The sequence below is a fragment of the Rhineura floridana genome, chromosome 3 (assembly GCF_030035675.1).
Source record: "Rhineura floridana isolate rRhiFlo1 chromosome 3, rRhiFlo1.hap2, whole genome shotgun sequence".
NCBI classification, from domain to species: Eukaryota; Metazoa; Chordata; class Lepidosauria; order Squamata; family Rhineuridae; genus Rhineura; species Rhineura floridana.
In genome coordinates, this window is record NC_084482.1 from 59,294,953 (window position 1) to 59,313,672 (window position 18,720).

The window sequence follows — 18,720 nt, forward strand, 5'->3', positions numbered from 1 at the left end:
AACCCTATTCATAGGGTCACCATAAGTCAGAATCGAGTTGAGGGCGGTACATTTACATTTTAATGTCTGTTTTTATGATGCTTTAAAGTGTTTTTAGTGCTTTTGTTTGCTGCCCGCTGGGAGGAAGGGCAGGATAGAAATGAAATACTAAATAAATAAATAATAGATTTTGAAGACAACCAAAGATAAAAAACAGGAATATTTAAAAAGGATCATATATAAACTCCAGATGTGTTTATGAAAAACACATTCCTATTTTGTAACAATAATCTGTTGTATTCTGAGGTACCATTTTGGTTTTGCTTATGATTAATGTATGGAAATACTCATAATTCTTTCTTAGTATCTAAACAAACATATAAGCATTTGAGTTCACATTCTTGTGGATATATATATCCAATAGAAATCCTTCAGAATCCTACCACTGGCCTATGATTGACAAGTGTTAAATATACAGCCACCACTGTTTGACAGGTCCCTTAAGTCCTTCCCATTCCAACCATTCAGCAACTCCAACATTTATGATTTCTGCCATATTTCCTATATACACCTCAGTCCTTGCAAGAACCACACCCCAAATTCCCCAACAAGATAAGCCAAATGTTGCAGCTATAATTATGTAGACTTCACCATGCTTCTATAATCCTTTTACTTCCTATTGTTTTAGTTACAGGATCTGATGCTCCTGTTCACAGAATTTGGCTTCAGAATATGACATTATCGTCAGTGGAAAGATTTCAGATGCCTCCATATAAGCTAGGCAACACTTGTAAGTATTGAAGCAATAATATGAAATGCAGCAAAGCTCTTGGGAAAATGTAACATCCTGAATGTACCACGCAGGGATGGGGAACCTGTAGCCTCCAGAGGTTGCTGGACTCCAACTCCCATCAGTCCCAACCAGCATAGTCAATGGCCAGGGGTGATGGGAATTGTAACTGCAGCAGCCTCTGGAGCGGCACAGCTTTCCCACTTGCGGTATAAAGAAAGAATGGATCCAAAGGCACAGGAAGAGATAGAGGGATCTACCAACAATTTTAGATATTGAAGTGATCTCCTGTCCATGGTATGTTGCTAGAGTACATGAAGTAACTAACATTCATCAACAACATTTGTGGAACTTTTAAGCCCCTTCTCCAGATTCCATTGCCCAAGCTTAGTTTCTCTGCAAACTGTTTCCATTCCAGAACACTGGAATCATATGATCAAGACACTCTGGCTTGACACATTACACCAACTTTCCCCTGACTTTTTCTAATAGCTGTTGGAGGCTATAATCAAGAGCAGAAACGGGGTAAGTTGGGGAGGAGGCACTTAAACTCTTTCCCCACAAGCCATTTCCCTCCTCAGAATGACTCCTCCTTCATGCATCTTCAACCTTTCCCTACAAGCTATTTCTCTCCTTAAAATGACCCCCTCTGTGATGCTTAACCCTTCTCCACAACCCATTTCTCTCCTCAAAATGGCCCCCCTTTATGATGCTTTTCTCATGATGAAAAAGACACCAGGACTTTTATTATCTTCCCTATCAGACAACTTTGACAGTGACAGGCACATTTGAGAGGACTGACAGGGAAAGTATTAAGGGGTTTTCTCCATGCACCTTTCCTCTGCTTTCGACTGCAGCCTCCTATTTAAATATGGCTTTTTGTTAATTAAAAAAAACATTACAAGTATTACATGTGAGCTGATCCTGTGCAAGATGTAGCTTGGCCCTGTGACACAGAGTGGAGTGCTATAACCAGCATCACACCCAGCCACCTAAAATACAAAGTATACTGCACCTACTTAGCTGGCAGTGAGGATCGTAAGAGCAGCCCTAATGGATCAGGCCAAAGGCCCATCTAGTCCAGCATCCTGTACTCCAACTGAGTCGGTGCGAAGGGGCAAGGTGGCAGGGAGGTTGGCATAGGGCAAACATACTGGCAAGAGCACCAGATTGGCTCAGCCAGTAAATGTGCACCATGGCAACCTCCCCACTGCCCATCCCTCCCAGTCTTCCTCCTGATAAGAAGCAGCAACTCAGCTGTTGGGCTCAGCTGTGAGCACCTCTACCCCATCACACCTGCAACTGCTGTTCTCACAGTGACCAACCAGATGTTCATGGGAAGCCCACAAGCAGCACCTGAGTGCAACAGCACTTTCCCCAATTGTGATTTCTAGCAATTGGTATTAAGAGGCGCATTGCCTCCAGCTGTGGTGCTGAGTCGAGCCATCACGTCTAGCAGGCATTGATAGCCTTATCTCCCATGAATTTGTCTAGTCCTCTTTTAAAACCATCCAAGTTGGTGGCCATCGCTGCCTCTTGTGGTGGCAACTTCCATAGTTTAACTATGCAATGCGCCAGAAGTGTTCATTAAAACTGGGAAATTAAAAAAGGTTTCACTCAGTTTCTTCATATATTCATTTTTGCCATCCCTCTGACTCCCAGCATTTCTCTCTCTCTCTCTCTCTCTCTCTCTCTCTCTCTCTTCACTGCTGTGCCAGCGACTACAAGGCCAACTTGCAACTATAGCAATCAGTTTGAATGACAGGAAGAGGGAAAGCAAAGAGAAATGGTGAAAGTGAAAAGGGTAGATCCCAGAGCTTGAGTTTCAAATTGAGAGGGCCACAAGAGGTACTTGGGTGAGCAGAAGACCTGGATTATCTCTTCTCCTGACTCTGTGACCCTTGTTAAGGTGACCCTTTGCACTCTTTCATGCATGAAAGAAATAAGAAACGCACTGCAAATTTACCATGTGTGCACCTCGTAATGTGTGTAGTGACGATATAGTATTTAATTCATTACATATTTATCACAAACATGTGCTCCTCAGCATCAGGGCCCCTCATGGCTTTCCCCTTGTGGTGAACACATGGTGCAATAAACACATGTAGCCTCCTCACATGGTAGGCTGTCACCATTAGGGTTGAGCCAAATGTTTGGAGTTGAACATTTTTGGTGTAAAAAAGGGGGGTGTTTCACAAAACACATTCAACATCTTGCCATTTTGTAGCTGTTCACCTGCTGTTTGCCGCCTCTCTTGTCAGCTGATTCAGTGCCCTTTTTTCATCTAGAAGGGCTTTTTTCATTCACAATATGATTCCAACCCATCAGGAATCATGATGATGTCATGGTGGCACATAGCCAAATTAATCTAATATGATGTGCCTTGCAGTGATGTCTTCAAAGGCAAATGATGCTCTTACTCTGTAGTCACACCCACGCCAGACTTTTAGTTCACTTTAAACAGCCATGGCTTCCCCCCCAAAATCCTGGGATGAGTAGTTTGTGAAGGGTGTTGAGAGTTGCTAGGAGACCTCTGTTCCCCTCACAGAGCTACATTTCTCAGAAATGGGTTAACAGTCAGTCCCTCTTCCCAGAGAACTCTAGCACAATGGTTTTTTCATCCCCCACTGTCCCCAAATCTGCTTTGGAGGGCTGGGGAAAACCCAGAACAGATTAGGGAGCACACATGGAGAGGAGAAAGGGAGATTGTTCCATCGTGCAGGGAGAAATCATTGCACTGATGGAACAATCTGCTTAGTACTACATTGAATACAACCCATTGTTCTGGGGGCTTGCATGTACCTTGCACATGATCTCTCCCATCATTCTCCATCAGCCGTTTTCCTCCTTGGAACACATAACTGTTCTCTAGCTATGGCTCCATTCATCTCTTCTTTGACACTACCCTGGCCCATTCCATATAATACAGCTATGCAAATATGTTGGACATGGAGAATTACAACTGCAGAAATTTGGTAATTTTTAAATGCATTTTTTCAAGTGTATGAAAATCTAAGTCTCCTATTTACCTTAATTATTAAGCCACCTCTTTTCAAGACAGAAAGTCTCTAGGTTTTATTATAAATGATTGTTGCAAACCAAATTCTAATTCCTGATGCACACCTGTAGCTGATAGTGTTTAAATCATAACTAGTTAACAGGCAGTTGCCCAAGCTGACCTGTAGAAAGTGTTGTTTGTGGGTACACTGGAAGGTGTCTTGTTGTCACAGTCTCTACCCACCATGGGGAGGTAGCCATGGGTATTGAAATAGCTCTCTGCTCCGAGGGCGATGATAGCCACACCATCCTGGACCTTTTGCCTCAGGCTCATTTTCCAGCTCTCAGTGACCACACTGATAAGGCCAATTGGGAAAGAAGTGGGCGGGACATCCATGTTCCCCAGCGTCAGGCTAGGCACAATCCAGACATAGCCAGGCCCAATCAAACCAGCCTGCTCTGCCACTTGGAAGAGATACTCCGCCTCCTCACGTGAGCAGTACACAATCATCACCTGAGCATCTATCTGACGCAGCATCCTTTGGACTTTGGAGTTGCTCCCATCCTGGGACATCTCAAAGGTCAGGACAACTTGGATCTCCCAGCCAAAATAGCTGGCATCTGTGAAAGACCATATCACATCCAAGAAGACACTGTATCCAGGATATAAGCTGGTGATAACAGCAAAGGAACTCCAGTCATATTCCTCCAAGACTTTGAAGATCACCTGTATCTGCTGTTCAATTGAGACACCTAGCTGTAGAAAGGCAGAGCCAGGCTCCTAGAAAAGGGGACGAGAATGGATTAGCAACTGGAAATGTGAGAGTAGTTTTTTTTTTAAAAAAAGAATGAATAAATGAATAAACAGTCTATATAGTTCTTCTTAGCTAATGTCACAGACTTAGAATAGCAGTTTCTTGTTTCCAGCACTCACACTTCTCAATTTAATGTTTGGTACACCACATAGCTATGAGGTGAGAAACTTTCCCTTGGCTGCCAGCTTTGCCACCTGTTTGTGGCACATCAGCAAAACCATATCTTTACCTCTGATCCCTCTTCATTTTAAAACAGGAAGCACATTCACCCCGAAAATCTGCAAGTCTATTGCAGAAGTAAATTAGCCAATCTTTGTGTTAGGGTATATAAGGACTGAAGATGTGTATTCGCTCCTGCCACTTATTCCCTGCTCTGCCTCAACCACTCATTGCCTGTTCCAACTATTCCAAAGGGTTTCTTCATTCCCAGTTCCTAGCGGCCACTCCTTGTCTGCTCTTGTTTTTTACACTTACTGTTGTCTCTTGCTACATGTGCACATGCACACAAACATACATACACACAGAGCAAGAACTTTCATGGACTCAGCTGCTCCATCATCCATGACACAATTTTCAAAATATTCTGTTTTACAAAGCAATGGGAAATGCCATGATCCACAAATGAGACATGGCCCATAATATCCTCCTTTGGGAGCTTAAGCTCTTTTGAGTCAAGATTCTGCACAGCCAAAATTTCTCATAATGCAACAGTTTTCCTAGCCAAGTGAATTGGCCAAGATGGTCAGTGAATTCATTCTTATCCTCAGTGCATCTGTTTCTATTTTTAAAAAATCCCACAGTATTAGAACACAAAGAAAAAAATGTACATGGAGAATTGACTCTGCTGAATTCCGTTTCTCAGTCTGTGCCTGCCTGATCTATCTCAATTTTTTATTTGTCTTATTCCGTTCTTTGACCCAACATAGACCTCTTATGAACAAGTATTAACTGAACTGTATTTATCCTTTAAACATTTACAAAATAGTTTGGAGTCAGAAGGGATTGTTGTTGTTTTGCAGAAACTCTTCTGGAAATTCAGCAAGATTTTTCACTGCAGTTTCCACATCATTTTTTTCTAAAGAGATGCAGTGCTCCCAGACAAGGTGAAACTTCAGATGACAAAGATCAAGTGGGAAATAAACTGGTAGCGAAGGTGGAAGAGGACCATCTGATCTACCTTGGAATTTGAGACAGAAGCAGAGGTATAGGTGGTCATGTGAAAAAACAGGGCATTCCTTCAGAAGAAAAAGAATGGGTTGGGGAGAGGTATATAATCCCAGGCAACTGCAGCAGTGAAGACTCAGTGAAAATGAGGAAAACATATTGCTGTGATCAAACCTAAATCCGGTAGGACCTTGAAGAAGGATCTTCCTTGAAAAATGAGCACTCCAACAAAATTAAACCAGTAGTTTGAATCATAGTTAAGATTAGTTACAATTTAGGGTTCAGATGTTATGCTAAATGGAAATGGAAATGGACTGCCTTCAAGTCGATTCTGACTTACGGCAACCCTATGAATAGGGTTTTCATGGAATACTAAACTGCGGTTAATTAAAAGTGGAAGTGAAAGCTTCCAGTTCCTTCTTGTGACCATATTGGAATGACAGAAGGGACAAGGGAGTGCACACGCTTGATACTCATGCACATAATGCTTACCCAAATTTTAGCATTAAATCTGAATGTAGCTACTGAAAACTCAAGGTTCTTTTATTATAGCAAAAATGACAACAAAATTAAATAGCCAACAATACAAGGCAAAAACAGACAAGCTTTCCCTAAGAGTACTCCAAGAAACCTCATAAATGTCAAACTGATTCTGAATCAAGCTGAGGGGAGTTCTCCCCAACACTATTATAATGACGATTTATAACAGGAGTGGGGGGCTGTTGCCCTCCAGATGATGCTGGACTCCTAATCCCATTAACCGCAGCCAGCACAGCCAGTGGTCATCCGGAGTGCCACAGATTTTCCAGCCCTGATTTATAATGTCTCCAAGAAAGTCACAATTTGTGCTGTAAAATACAATCACATAATGACATATTAATATATTTAAATTTTATACTAAAATATACAAATGAACCAGCATTTCTCTGAGAACAGTGTTTGTAACAATGAATTAAAACATCTGCACTGAAAATATTCTGTATTCTGAAACAAAATTTCAACTGTTGATCAGACTCAGTTGTTGGGAACCATAAAATGATGTAGCACCATTCTTGCATTGCTATAAACAGAAACTATATTACCTGTTGTAAACCGCCCAGAGAGCTTTGGCTATGGGGCGGTATATAAATTGAATAAATAAATAAATAAATAAACTGTCTACAGCCATACTACCATGAACACACCGGATTTTGTCTGATCTCGGAAGCTAAGCAGGGTCAGGCCTGGTTAGTACTTGGATGGGAGACTGCCTGGCAGTACCGGGTGCTGTAGGCTTAGAGGAAGGCAATGCTAAACCACCTCTGGATACCTCTTACCATGAAAACCCTATAATATATCCAAAAGATTTCATAGGGTCACCATAAGTCATAAGCAACTTGAAGGCATATATCAACAACAACATATTAATAATTATTTGGCATTTATTTAAAAGAAAAACATTTTGGGGCTGCTCTTCTCATAGCTGGATTGTGCTAGGGAGTCATTTTGAATGAGGTGCTCCCATTAAAAATAGATTGGGGAAAAACTTAATATGCTTTTACACACATTAAAGTATTCCCAGCCCTCTCCTTGAAACTGTAAGCACTGGATGCTCAGAAAGGTTCCGGTGTGTGTAATCCAAGTGGCATTTATTTGTGTTCTATTGCTGATGTACATCAAGGAGTGAAGACTGGAAAGGAGGAAGGGAGGCGTGCAATATGGTCATGCTCTAAGTGAACATCTGACCCTGATGAAGACTCTGTTCAAACATACGTATTACATAGATCCCATCTTATAATAAATGCCCATTATCTTCGGGGGGGATCATTTGGTGTTGCCCCTCACCTATTCCTGCTTATGACAGAAATGAAAATACTGGCATAGCCTTTCTCTTACACACAGGAACACTAGTAACCAAAGGCAGGTCTTGGATTACATTGTTCACATGTTTGGGGGGGGGGAGCCTATCAGAACAGTTAACATGTCGGGAGACCTGTCAGAAATGCTAAAAATAAGGGTATTTTATCCCAATAGAGCACAATGTTCAGCACCATGGAGAGTGCATCAGGAGGACTGCCATGGCCATGCTTATAGCCTCTCAGCCACAACTGCCTGCCATGGAGGGTGGCAGGCATACTTCTTTTTACATGCCTGTCTCCATGTAAACATAACCACGGGGCAGAAAGTGGGGAGCCTTTATCAGTAACGGGATCATGCAGGACAGGAATGCTGAGTCCTTTCTCCTCCTGGGCCTTATTTGGCTGCAGTCCATTGCTTCAGCCACTCTCCTCTCCCTGCACCAATTCCAGGCTGGCTTCTGGAACCTGTGCCAGCAGGAACAGAAATGTGGCTGCAGCAACCGACAGCATCTCTCTCAAACACACACCCAACATGTGTATGTTTGTGTGTTGTAGATTTATACAATATTCACAGATGCACACGCAGAGCCATCACTAGAGATGCTGAATTTTATTTATTTTATTGAATTTTATTTTATTGATCCTAGGGTGGGGAAAGGTTCAGCACTTCTTCTCCTTTTGCTTCCTCCTACACAGCCATACATTCTCAAGGTGGACACATGAATAATGATTCTGTTGTGTCTCAATTGGCCTGTGCTGTGTGTGTTGGTAGTTTGGAAAGAGAGATGATGGAGTACATGGAACGGCTTCTCAAAATGGCAAGCCTTCTGTTGACTTCCCCTTCCTTTCTCTTGCATTGCACAGTCATGGAAACATGTGACATGACCTCATTGCATGGTGTATTCCCTCATTCCTATCCAGCTACAGTCAATAATGTGTCGCCTGTTTCCATTTCACTGTATTTTCAAGGATTACCCTTGAAAACGGTCCAGAAGCTACAGCTGGTACAGAATGCGGCGGCGCACTTGATTAAGTGCAGCCATCGCTGTGATCATATCACTCCTGTATTAATAGACCTTCACTGGTTACCAGTTGTCTACCAGGCCCAATTCAAGGTGTTGGTGTTGACCTATAAAACCCTATACGGTTTTGGCCCAGTTTATCTGAAGGAACGCCTCCAGAATCAGCAATTATGCCGCCTGACGAGATCAGCCTCGCAAGACCTTCTCTCGGTCCCACCGGTTAAAATGGCCAGACTGGTGCGGACTAGAGAGAGGGCATTTTCGATTGTGGCCCCCACCCTCTGGAACTCCCTCCCTTTTGATCTGCGACACGCTCCCTCCCTGATAGGTTTCCGCCGAGCCTTAAAGACCTGGCTATTCAGGCAGGCCTACGGGATTGGGGTGGATTAGTTTTATGATGTATGAATTGTTGCTGGTTTTAGATTGATTATAAGTGTTTTTGATATGTATATTGTATTTTATATTATTATTAGTGTACGTCGCCTAGAGTGTCCGTTGACCCAGACAGATAGGCGACTAACAAATAAAAGATTATTATTATTATTATTATTTTATGAGGAACAAGAGGTGGAACTCCACATGGAGTTGTGTTGTTGTTTTCAAATGAGAGGAATATCTCTTGGTTAACAAACATGGCTAGGAACTGGTTTCAGTGGTGCCATTGGGGAAGGACTTTGCGGCAGATGTCCAGGACCCCACTCAGCAGAAGGAGCACAAGGGCCCCCAAACGCAGCAGGGCTGGCTTAGCACATGTTGATATGAAGTAACACAAAACAGTATCTAAAGAAGCTTTCCTCCCTGACCCCCCAAGACTATTAAGTGCAGAGGCTAAAATGAACGAACTGCGCCATTGACTGGTTTCTTTCTCTGGTGTCTAATTCTATATGGCAAGATGTTCCTCTGGAGTGACTCATCACATACAGAAGATTCCTGATACCACACTGCCACAGAGCCATGCTTGAGTGGGTTTGTGGTGGCAAGATCCAGCACATATCTCCTTATGTTATTGTTACATTATGTTTAAGGTGGCAAAACCCACCTTACAAAATGGGGCTGCTGTGGATTATTCACAGCCACCACAGGGATCAATTTAAAGCTGCTTCTACATGGTAGAGGTTTGGGCGCATAGCCCCACTAGCTTTTCTAGAAAGCATGGCTTTAATTTGGCAAAACCCAGCAGCAATTTCCTGTCAATAACTTTTTTCGACTGAACAGCAGGAACTTGTTAGTAGTCACCAACGGACATTTCTGTGGATTGCTTTATGGAGCACATGTTGACATGGGAATGAGCACTAATGGAGCCTGGCAAAGGTGAAGAGGCTGATCCAAGAAGATCCATATTGTTCCTAATCATGCCTTAAAGGGTTCCCCCCCCTTAAGCTATGTATGTATTACATGATAATCCAGTATTGGTCTTATATAAATAAACCAAATTGTGCTGCTTGTGAACAAGGCTCAGAGAACCTTTACACATCTCCCTGTGAACAGGTGACAATAACCGCCACTGACATCCTGCGACAGGAAAGCAAGCTAAAAATAATTACACAGCACACAACCCACCTGTAAGGAATCAGAGTACCCTACAGCAGTCACTACAATGTACTTGCATGTGCCCTGAGCTGGTGATTTAAGACATAAATGCAGGCTGGCTGGGATGAAACATGGGACTGGATTCTACTCTCAGCAACCTGAGCTACACCCCAATGGCTGTGGGAAGGATATGAAATGGACGGTTGTTTTGCTTTCCTTCCCACTAGTCTCTTCTCAACATTAGCATTCTCTATACAGTAAATTGTTGGGACTTGTTTTCAAGAATTGCTCCACAAATCAACACACAGACATCACATATTGACAGGATCAATGGCCACACGACTTCCTTCCCTTGTATGAGCCAAGGCAGTTCATTCCCCCTCATTTCAGCAGTGCAGAAGATTTTCATTAGACATTCCATAATCAAAGGAGATTTATCTGATTTCCATTTCCTTGACAAGACAGTTTTAGCAGCAACCAACAACTAAATGGTTGAATCATTGGTTAAACTTTTTTTTTTTTTACTGTTCCTGCACATTACAAAAATCATTCAGGGCCAGGGGAATATGATGCAGATGGTCAGGACAATGCTGATAACATTTAAACTATGGCCTATGGCCTATGGCCACAAAGAACAGAGGGTATGTGTTTAAGAAAAGGAAACTGTAGATAGCACAAAAGGGTTACAACCTGGCTCAGCTTAAATGGTGTGTGGGGTGTTGCAGCATTTAAAGGGAACATTTGACAGCATTCTGAGAATTAACAGTCACATATCAAGTGGCTGACAGTAACATGTTTAGAGCACAGACTGTTCTTAAATTATAGAATTCCCAAAACATCCCATCTTAGCCTTTTCCTAAAGAGAGATGTATCATACAATGTACATAATGTGCACATTCACCATCACAATCACCTTGTCTAAAAAGTGAATCCAAATCTGTCAATTAGAGGGTGCTACAAGCAGCAAAAGAGCATCATGCCTGCAAGTCAAGAATTGCTTGGCAACACAATAGATATGGCTCAATTAACTTTATTACGGGCACATAGAAGACCCCACACATGTATGTATTATATTATAATTATCTTGTCTGACAAGGAACCAGAGACCCTGACATAAGTCCTGAAAAAGCCCCCCCTGGATCCAATAGTATGTGACAATTTGCTTTCTCAAATCTTAGATGGCTTGGAACCCAGATACCTGAAAGACCATCTGCTCCCTTATATACTTGCCGGGACTTTGAAGTCATTTGTTGGGGGATGCCCTTCCCACACTGCCACAGTTCTCTGAGATACGGTATGTGGTGACTCACACGAGGGAGTCACAACTGTGGCACCCCATCTCTGGCATGCCCTCCGCTCTTAGGTGTGAACAGTACCAACACCAATGGAGCTTTGTCACCAGGTAAAAATGTGGCTATTCACCATAGTATTTGGCTGGTATAGTTATGTTGTTAGTATATTGCCTGTTTTTACATCAAGTTGTATTCAAATGAAATCCTGTTTTACTGTATTTTAATGTTGATTCTCACTCTGGGTTTGTGTGAACATTGATGAGCGACTTATCAATAATAAATAAACTCCTGCCCAATCTCAAAGTGTGGTATAGTGGTTAAGGTATTGGACTACAACCTGGGAGACCAGGGTTCGAATCCCCACACAGCCATGAAGCTCACTGGATGACTTTGGGCCAGTCACTGCCTCTCAGCCTTGGCGGAAGACAATGGTAAACCCCTTCTGAATACTTGTTGTTATGTGCCTTCAAGTCGATTACGACTTATGGCGACCCTATGAATCAGCGACCTCCAAGAGCATCTGTCATGAACCACCCTGTTCAGATCTTGTAAGTTCAGGTCTGTGGCTTCCTTTATGGAATCAATCCATCTCTTGTTTGGCCTTCCTCTTTTTCTACTCCCTGCTGTTTTCCCCAGCATTATTGTCTTTTCTAGTGAATCATGTCTTTTCATGATGTGTCCGAAGTATGATAACCTCAGTTTCATCATTTTAGCTTCTAGTGACAGTTCTGGTTTAATTTGTTCTAACACCCAATTATTTGTCTTTTTCGCAGTCCATGGTATGTGCAAAGCTCTCCTCCAACACCACATTTCAAACGAGTTGATTTTTCTTTTAACAGCTTTTTTCACTGTCCAACTTTCACATCCATACATAGAGATCGGGAATACCCTGGTCTGAAAGATCCTGACTTTGGTGTTCAGTGATACATCATTGCATTTGAGGACCTTTTCTAGTTCTCTCATAGCTGCCCTACCCAGTCCTAGCCTCCTTCTGATTTCTTGACTATTGTCTCCATTTTGGTTAATGACTGTGCCGAGGTATTGATAATCCTTGACAAGTTCAATGTCCTCATTGTCAACTGTAAAGTTACATAAATCTTCTGTTGTCATTACTTTAGTCTTTTTGACTTTCAGCTGTAGTCCTGCTTTTGTGCTTTCCTCTTTATCTTTCATCAGCATTCGTTTCAAATCATTACTGGTTTCTGCTAGTAGTATGGTATCATCTACATATCTTACATTATTGATATTTCTCCCTCCAATTTTCACACCTTCTTCATCTTGGTCCAATCCTGCTTTCCGTATGATATGTTCTGCGTATAGATTACACAAGTAGGGTGATAAAATACACCCCTGTCTCACACTCTTTCCGATGGGGAACCAATTGGTTTCTCCGTATTCTGTCCTTACAGTAGCTTCTTGTGCAGAGTATAGGCTGCGCATCAGGACAATCAGATGCTGTGGCACCCCCATTTCTTTTAAAGCATTCCATAGTTTTTCATGATCTACACAGTCAAAGGCTTTGCTGTACTCCAGTGGTTCCCAACCTGGGGGCCGGGACCCCCAGGGGGCCCGCAAAGTAATCCAGAGGGGGCCGTGAACAGTAAAGAAATGAATTATTTATTAATTTTTTAAAGGTCTTCACTCTCTGGACACTGTCTGCTCCCCACTGTCGCTGCAGATGACACCTCCCCCTTGCTCCAAATGAGAGGGGAGGCCTTTTCCTGAAGTGTCAGAGCATCTTTCAGGCGCACTAAGGGCAGGCATCTGCCTATAAAATACATGGCAGATGCCAAACGGTGGAGCTACCAGGAAGAAGAGGGGATTACTATCACTGATTCCCATCTCCTTGCACTGCCGCTACTGGCAATGCCCTTACTTAGAATGAGAGGAGAGGGCTTTTTGTGAAGCAAAAAGAAGAAAGCCTGCAAAGAAAGGCTGCTTTCCTCTTTCCTTCCTGGCAGCCAGCCTGCCTCCCTGGGGGGAGGGGGTCACAGTTTTTTTTCAGCTTATAAAGGGGGTCCCGTGCTCATAAAGGTTGGGAACCACTGCTGTAGTCTATAAAGCACAGGGTGATTTTCTTCTGAAATTCCTTGCTCTGTTCCATTATCCAACGTATGTTTGTGATATGATCCCTGGTGCCTCTTCCCTTTCTAAATCCAGCTTGGACGTCTGGCATTTCTCGCTCCATATATGGTAACAGCCTTTGCTGTAGAATCTTGAGCATTACTTTACTTGCAAGGGATATTAAAGCAAGAGTTCGATAATTACTGCATTCTCTGGGATCCCCTTTCTTTGGAAGTAGGATATATATTGAATGCTTCCAGTCTGTGGGCCATTGTTTAGTTTTCCATATTTCTTGACATATTTTTGTCAAAATTTGGACAGATTCAGTCTCAGTAGCTTGTAGCAACTCTATTGGTATGCCATCTGTTCCTGGTGATTTGTTTCTTCTAAGAATTTTAAGAGCAGCTTTCACCTCACATTCTAAAATTTCTGGTTCTTCATCATATGGTTCCTCCATGAATGAATCTGTCATCCTTGCATCTCTTTTACAGAGTTCTTCAGTGTATTGCTTCCATCTTCCTTTTGTTTCATCTTGGTCAGTCAGTGTGCTCCCCTGTTGATTCACAGGGTCACCATAAGTCAGAATCGATTTGAAGGCAGTCCATTTCCATTTTCCAATCTCAAATATCCCCTTCCTAGATAAGGTACTTGACAGAGTGGTGGCAGCTCAACTACAGGTGCTCTTAGATGAAACTGATTATCTAGAACAGTGATGTGAAATCTGTGGTCCTCTAGACTACAGCTCCCATCATCTCTGACCATTGGCCATGCTGGCTGGGACTAATGGGAGTTGGAGTTCAATAACATCTAGAGAGCCACATGTTCCACACTCCTGATCTAGACCTTTACCAGTCTAGATTCCATTCTGGCTTTTGGATCGAATCAGCCTTGGTCACCCTGATGGATTACCTTTATTGGGAGAGGGACAGAGGGAGTGCAACCTTGTTGCTCTTGATTTCTCAGCAGTTTTTGATACCATCAGCAATGGTATCCTCCTGGATCAGTTCTAAGGCTTAAGGATTGGAGGCACTGTTCTTCAGTGCTTCTGCTCCTACCTACAAAAGTGGTTCCAGGGATTATCACTAGGTCACTCGATAGTGACTCCCTGGTAGCTGTGCTATGGGGTGCCACAGGACACTATTTTGTCTCCAGTGCTATTTAACATCTATATGATGTCATTGGAAGTGGTCATTAAGAAATCTGGAGCATCATGTCACTATTTCTCTGTAACACTTCAATCAGGAGTGGATGTGCAAGTCCTGACCTGGTGTCTGGATACTGTGCTGTGCGATGAGGGCCAATAAACTGAGACTGAATCATGGCAAGATGGAAGCCCTGTGGGCAGGTGGTTCCAAAGTCCAGGCAGTCCAGATTCATAGTCTGGGAATACTCATTGATTCATCTCAGGTGGCTCAAGTGGTTTAGTGGCTACGAGTGCCTTCTGCCACCGATGGCTTGTATTATAAGCCACGAGAGTGGCTGTATACGATAACAAGCATGGATTTTTTACGTTCCTCAATGTTAAATTGAAAATACCCCCATGCCATTCTGCTGCTTCCCATAAGCTCATTTCAAAACAAAACCTTACAAAACTTATAGTCCTGAAATCAGAAATGCTTGCTTAACAACCCTCTAAATTTTCATGGTGATACACAAAGCAATGAGAGAGAATTGAGACTTCAAATTGTAAAAAGAGAGAGAAAAACCATACCGAATTTGGACTTTTTTCTGTCACTGGTCTCATAATTTGTTGAAATTAATTAAAAATCAGCCATGTTCACACAGTACCTATAATCCTATTGCTGACCTTCATCTTCTGCAGTTTAAAAGTTAAAAAATGCCTACCTGATTTTTAATTAATTTAAGAAATTTAACATTGAAGTCTATTATAACATTGGGCATGGTCAGTAAGAACCAACTGTCAGTGTTCTAAAAGCCAGACTCACAGCTGTTTGGCTTGGCTAATCACACCCACACTAGACCTTTATTTCACTTTAGACAGTCATGTCTAAAGAATCCTGGTAAGTGTAGTTTGTGAAGGGTGCTGAGAGTTATTAGGAGATTCCTGTTCCCCTGACAGAGCTCCAGTGGCGAGAGAGGTTTAACAATCAGCCCTTCTCCTTGGGATTGTGGGAACAGGGTGTCTCCTAGCAACTCTCAGCACCCTTCACTAACTACACTTACCAGGATTCCTCGGGAGAAGCCATGACTGTCTAAAGTGAAATAAAGGTCTGTTGTGGATGTGGCCAGGGACAGCTTTGGTTTAAATTTGGGTGGGAGACTGCACGTGCCTGCTGTAGAATAAAAAGGTGGTGGAAACACTGAATAACAATGATACTGTATAAGAGCAGGATCAGAGCCTCCATTCATCACTGAGCAGAGCCACAGCACCATCAAGACATGCAGTATTAAGGGAGGAATTGCTGATCCAAAATCCTTCCTTGGCTCAGTTCCCCTGTATCGGAGCCTCACTCCTCGATTCCTTGCGTGGCTTGCAGATGCTGCTCCTGGATCAGATTTACTTAACTCCTTGCATGCTGGATTTCCTGGAGTTTGCATAACCTGGAGTTTACATTTCCTCGAGTTTTATTCCCTGGCTACATTCCCTAGACTCTGCTTAACCCTTTGTCCATCAGGTTCCCTACCCAAATCTTGTCTGCCTGCCTGCCCAAATTTGCATCTGTGGGTTAAATTGTCGAATAGGAACCAAGCCTGAGCAGTTAGGTTTTGCTTTAAAGGAGCCAGATTCTTAGGGGGGTACCAATTGCTATGGATGGGTTAGCCCCAATGAAGTTACACTGCTTTAATTTAAGAGGTATTTATGAATAGCATACTGTACCCACATCCAGGACTGTTACCCAAAATTATAAAGAGGTTTCACCTTGGGTGTCAGGACCACAGCCGATCCTCCACTGATACTAATGATAGGTATATGGGTCTGGGATGAGACAAAGTCAAGGATCTGTGCCACGGCTTCAGTACCAATGTTGTCCTCGAAGACAATCCCATGGATCTTTGTGTTGGACAGCATGTCACAGATTTGGGTCAAGAGCGTGCTGGGATTGGTGTCATTCACTACCACTGTGACTGGGTGGATCTCCAGAGGCATATCCAGGAAGCTTTGGTGTGTCAGCCGGCTGCGGACTTGGAGAGGGTATGAAGAGCCTCCAAAAACAACAGCCACAGTTACCACTGGTTCCCTGGAGCTTGACAACAAATTATCCATGAGGACAGCTGAACAGCCCAGCACCATGGACAGCAGCAGGGTGTTTGTCAGAGCTCTGCCCATGTCCACCATGGAGTCCCTGCAACCCAGAAGAAAAAGAGAAACCTCAGTCAGGAAAAGTTCATAACCAAAGATCCAGAAGGGCAGGGGTGGATATGAAAATATGCTCTTCACCAGCAGGATATCTGAGGCCCCTTTCACATGTTGTGCAGCCACAAACCTGGGTTTGCCATTGAGCACATTTGGGCCAGAGAGCCAGTCCCAGTTTTATGACAAGCTTGTGTGCATGATACACTATTTTTGAGCACCTGTTTGTAGCCTCCACAATTTACAATTTGCTTTTTTAGCTTTACATTTTTAAAAAAATCTGAGGTGAACACCTGAAAAATGTAACGTGTGAGTAATGAATAAGTACAGTTCTATCAAATTCCACAAAGTAGTCATTGAAATATTATCCCCCTTATTTTAGACATTGATCTGTACATTCTACCTCACACAGAATTACTTTCTCTCCTAATCCAAACTGACCTGCTTCATCCTTTCCCTCTTTTCAGTCAAATATCCTGCTAACCTCCATCTCACCTGTTCATCAGCTGACCACTGACTTTCACTCCTCCATTCCTGATGCCCACCATTCATCCTTACCAGGCCCTTACAATCGATCCCTTACCAGAATCCCTTGCCCTTTATGCCTCCACCATTCTATATCCACCATTTATCTCGCCAATAGCCTCTCCTTCCTTCCTTCCTTTATTTATTCCCCACCCTTCCTCCCAGTAGGAGCCCAGGGCAGCAAATATATGGGACTTTCAATCCCATGCATCTGCACTCACATAGGTTTCCTCCCATCATTCTGTCCACCCTTTAATCCAGGGGTGCGTAAGTAATCTGAGCTCCTCCAGATGTTGTTGAAACTACCACTCCCATAACCCCTGACCATTGGCCATATTGTCAAGGCTGATGGGAGATGGAGTCTAACATCTGCAAGGCTACAAGTTTCCCAGTCCCTGCTTTAATCATTCCTTTTCTACATGTTCCTCAGTCCAAATTTCCCTCTGCTGCCACCCAGTGGCCAATTCCCAATGCTTCCTTATTCTGTCCTTTTATCCATTCTCTTTTCTTGATTTCTTAGCACTTGCTATCAATGTTCAGTCTCAGCTTATGTACTGTATCTTTGCTTTTGCAACATTCACTGCTGTGTTATCCACTTTTAATCTTTTTTTATATCTTTGGTACGTGAAAGGTCCCAGATTCAATCCCTGGCATCTCCAGGTAAGGCTGGGAATGACTCCTGTATGGAGTCCTGGAGAGTTGTTGCCAGTCAGTGCAGTCAGTAGTGAGCTAGATGGACCAATGTTTTGACTCACTATAAGGTAGCTTCCTATGTTCCTATTTTCTAACATTCAGGATAGTCAGACACACACACAAAAAGCAGAAACGCCAAAGCAAAAGGCTCGAGGCTAAATTTCTTGGTGCTCAGTACAGCCAGCAACCAAATATTTAACAGGAAAGACTCTCTCATCTGTTCAGTCAACTGCACTTTAAATCATCCCATTTGTATATATTCAGCACTTACTGACATCACTGCTGGCACCTGCCAGTCACTCAGTTGTCAGGAGTTCTCCCTCTTTTGCTGTGAGTTGGAAGATCTGAACATCTTACCCCACCAGTGGAATCTGTCCAAGCAAATGCAGCTCCTAACAATGGATTATACATTGATCTCTGTTAGCAGAGGTGAAATAAGACTGCCTTTCTTCATGCTGCACATTTCCTTTTCCTGGTCTACGTACAGCCATCTACTGTGATTTAAGGGTGATTGCATGGGGGAAATTGCTTTAGAATCTACTTTGATCCTTTGGGTAAGAAGCTGTTCTGCTTTGGACAACTTTAGACAAGATCTGCTTTGCTTCAGGTCGGAAGAGGACTTCACTTGGATTTTACAAATCTTCCCATTGACTATAATGGAGAAATCGATGAACGGCTAAAACTTTAAAATAAACTTT

General features: G+C 42.9%; 1 protein-coding gene and 1 pseudogene across 6 annotated transcripts in view; one reads left to right on the plus strand and one right to left on the minus strand.

The window, feature by feature from the left end:
* The window catches only part of GRIN2C (glutamate ionotropic receptor NMDA type subunit 2C), a 74,519-nt gene that overhangs the window by 50,374 nt on the left and 5,425 nt on the right, over positions 1-18,720 (minus strand). For 3 of the 6 annotated variants that reach the window (XM_061616086.1, XM_061616082.1, XM_061616088.1), the window contains exons 2-3: positions 16,373-16,796; positions 3,949-4,547 (exon numbers count right to left, since the gene is read on the minus strand). In XM_061616086.1, the coding sequence (XP_061472070.1) occupies positions 3,949-4,547; positions 16,373-16,789 (1,016 nt within the window). In that variant the 5' untranslated portion in view covers positions 16,790-16,796. Of the gene's footprint in view, positions 1-3,948; positions 4,548-16,372; positions 16,797-18,293; positions 18,415-18,720 lie in introns of all 6 variants that reach the window. The other 3 variants (XM_061616083.1, XM_061616085.1, XM_061616087.1) reach the window with 2 other exon arrangements.
* LOC133382497 (5S ribosomal RNA) lies at positions 6,902-7,020 on the plus strand (annotated as a pseudogene).